The sequence below is a fragment of the Entamoeba invadens genome (genome assembly GCF_000330505.1).
Source record: "Entamoeba invadens IP1 unplaced genomic scaffold scaff_1105074725739, whole genome shotgun sequence".
Lineage (NCBI taxonomy): Eukaryota > Evosea > Mastigamoebida > Endamoebidae > Entamoeba > Entamoeba invadens.
In genome coordinates, this window is record NW_004443619.1 from 16,921 (window position 1) to 19,543 (window position 2,623).

The 2,623-nt window shown below is 28.3% G+C and overlaps 1 protein-coding gene across 1 annotated transcript; it reads left to right on the forward strand.

The window, feature by feature from the left end:
• Window positions 1-2,084: 2,084 nt before the first annotated feature.
• Window positions 2,085-2,623, forward strand: EIN_003680 (hypothetical protein; the record flags this gene model as incomplete). Its single annotated transcript, XM_004259548.1, has 2 exons — window positions 2,085-2,288; window positions 2,387-2,623. Coding segments are annotated over 2 exons (441 nt in total), but the record flags the coding sequence as incomplete, so codon positions are not given.

Sequence of the window (2,623 nt, forward strand, 5' to 3'; positions counted from 1 at the left end):
TTCGTGATGGTGACACTACTGTCGTTGAATTTCGTCAAATAACAGCCAAACCCGACTCCTCCAAAGAAACATATCTCGTTGTCATATTACAGAAGACAATATGAGTTGGTTCTATTGTTAAATAATAAAATACTAACAAACAGCTATAACCACACTAAAAACAACATATAACTCACCGGCGATCAAACGAAATGTTGAACCGTGAAATCATCGTTGTACATATGAAGAGCGATTTGGAGTGTTGTTTTGAATTAATGTGTTTACTTTCTATAGTAATAATACTATAATTATACTATAATGATACAATAATATTATTATACTAATACTATAATAATACTATATTACTATAGTATTCTAGTTCATAATAAGCACATTTACAAGAGAAAAGAACAAAAATGAAATAAAAATAGAACATATAGGTATAATAATTTATAATATATTTTCCCTGCTGTTTAAGGTAAGTTTGTCTAATTATAAGTAACTATTTTGTAACTAGAAATATGTTTCTGTAGAAAGTATTTTTTCATAATGTCTTTTTGTAGTTTAGTTATTAGTATTTAGTTTGTTCATTCATTAAATTATAATAAAACTAAAAAATATTTAAAATAAAAATAAAATGGAAAAGAGTAATTTATTAACTTTGATAATTAAAGCATTATTATAACTAAACCATATTTGATAGTTTATATATCGTATATTTTACAATCAAATTGTATCATTTTTGACAAAATGACAAATTCGTTTTATCAAACTATTGCTAATCGTTTTGGTTACTAAAATTGATTTATTTTGGATTTGGAGATATAACTTTCTTAAATATAAACTTGTGGACTTTTTGAATCTGGTTGGTATAATTAAAAGATTATAAGTAAAAAATAATTAAAAACGTAAATAAAAAACTTATTATTGATTTTTATAATTGTTTATTTTTGAATAAATAATAATTAGGTTTTTCCTATATAAAACTGTTTTTGTTTTTTTTACCACTTTATATAGTATAAATTATTAAATTATAAATAAATAATAAAGTGTATATTTAGTAGGACTGTTTACCAGTAAAGTCAACTTGTGGGTTTTAAAGGAACCAATGCGACTCATTGGAAGAGTTTTAATATTAAAAAGCGCACGAAAACGTTACAAATCGAAACGAACAGTGAATTTGTGTTGAGTGAAAATGTGACTCTTCCAACAACACAAATTGTTTTTATTGGAAATTTCGCTTTTGCAAATTTGACACTCGAAAAGACAGAAAGTGGGTGTTCACATCATTTGGGCAATTTTAGTGCGAGTCCAACACCATTAATTGGATTTGATGACAACGACATTTTGTTTTTGGTTGGTTATTTTATAAATTGGTCAATAGAATAAAAAAATATTTTTATATTATAAAATGGTCAATGATTTATATAAAAAGCTCAGTCTATACGTGACAACCATCGTCATATAAATATTCAGGTTTACTATTAAAACTTCATCGCTTTGATATTTGAATAAGTAATGTTTATAAATTTAGTTATATTTGAAATTTTAAACTATGGGATTACATTATTATATAGTATTGTATTATTAATAAACAACTAATAATTATTTTAATAATTTATATTAATTTATATTAATTGTTTTAATTACATTTTATAATACTTTTAATTTGTATTGTTAGAAAATATAGTTTACTTATTATAGTGCATTATTATTTTTTTTATTTTAGAAGCAAATAAAAGGAAGTTGATTGAATTAAGAAACAGAACAACTAAAGACAAGAAAAAATAGTAGATTTGGAACAACAATTGCAAGACCCTGAAGAAATGATGGGACTTCAAAGATCGACCAAACAGAGGTCATCAGGAGAGACAACCAAATTGTTGATTTGGAGAAGGCGTTCGCTGCGTTGAAAGATAAAAACATACAACTTGATGCTGCTTATTAAGATATGAAAAAGCAATCAGCCGAAGACGTTTTTAAGATTAAGAATTATGAATCACAGATTAAGGCACTTGAAGCACATAAGAAGATGGCATTGGACGACAAAACTTATGATGAGAAAACTGCTTTAACTTCTCAACAAATCTGATAGAAGAAAGAATATGGAAGACCAAGTCAAAGCACTAAAAGCACACGTCTCGTCACTTAAAGTCCAAGTCAGTGCACCAGCTTCTGTTCCTCAAGAAGAAGAGAAGAACATGTTGAATGCAAGAATTGCTGGAATTCAAGCCAAACTCGATGAAGAAAGACAGAAGGCTGACAGTGCAGATGCTGCTCGAAAGGCTGCTGATATCAAATTACAGGAAGTTTAGTTCAACTTAGATGAAGCAAATAACACCAAAGAAAAATTGACTAAAAAGCGAATGACTTGACAGTCCAAGTTGATCAACTCACGGACGAGAAGAAGAAGAATAAGGATTTGGAGGAAATGGACAAGATGATCAACGACTTGAATGCTGAAGTCGACAAGGCACAGAAGCAACTTGACACTGCAAATGATGACAAAGATGGCAATAAAGCGATGAAACAGAAATACCAAGACGAACTGAAAAGCGTTAGAACTGAACTTGATCAAGAAAAGAAAGACCATTCCAAGACCCAATTGATGAAAGGCAAGTACGAGAAAGATATCGCTGAAATC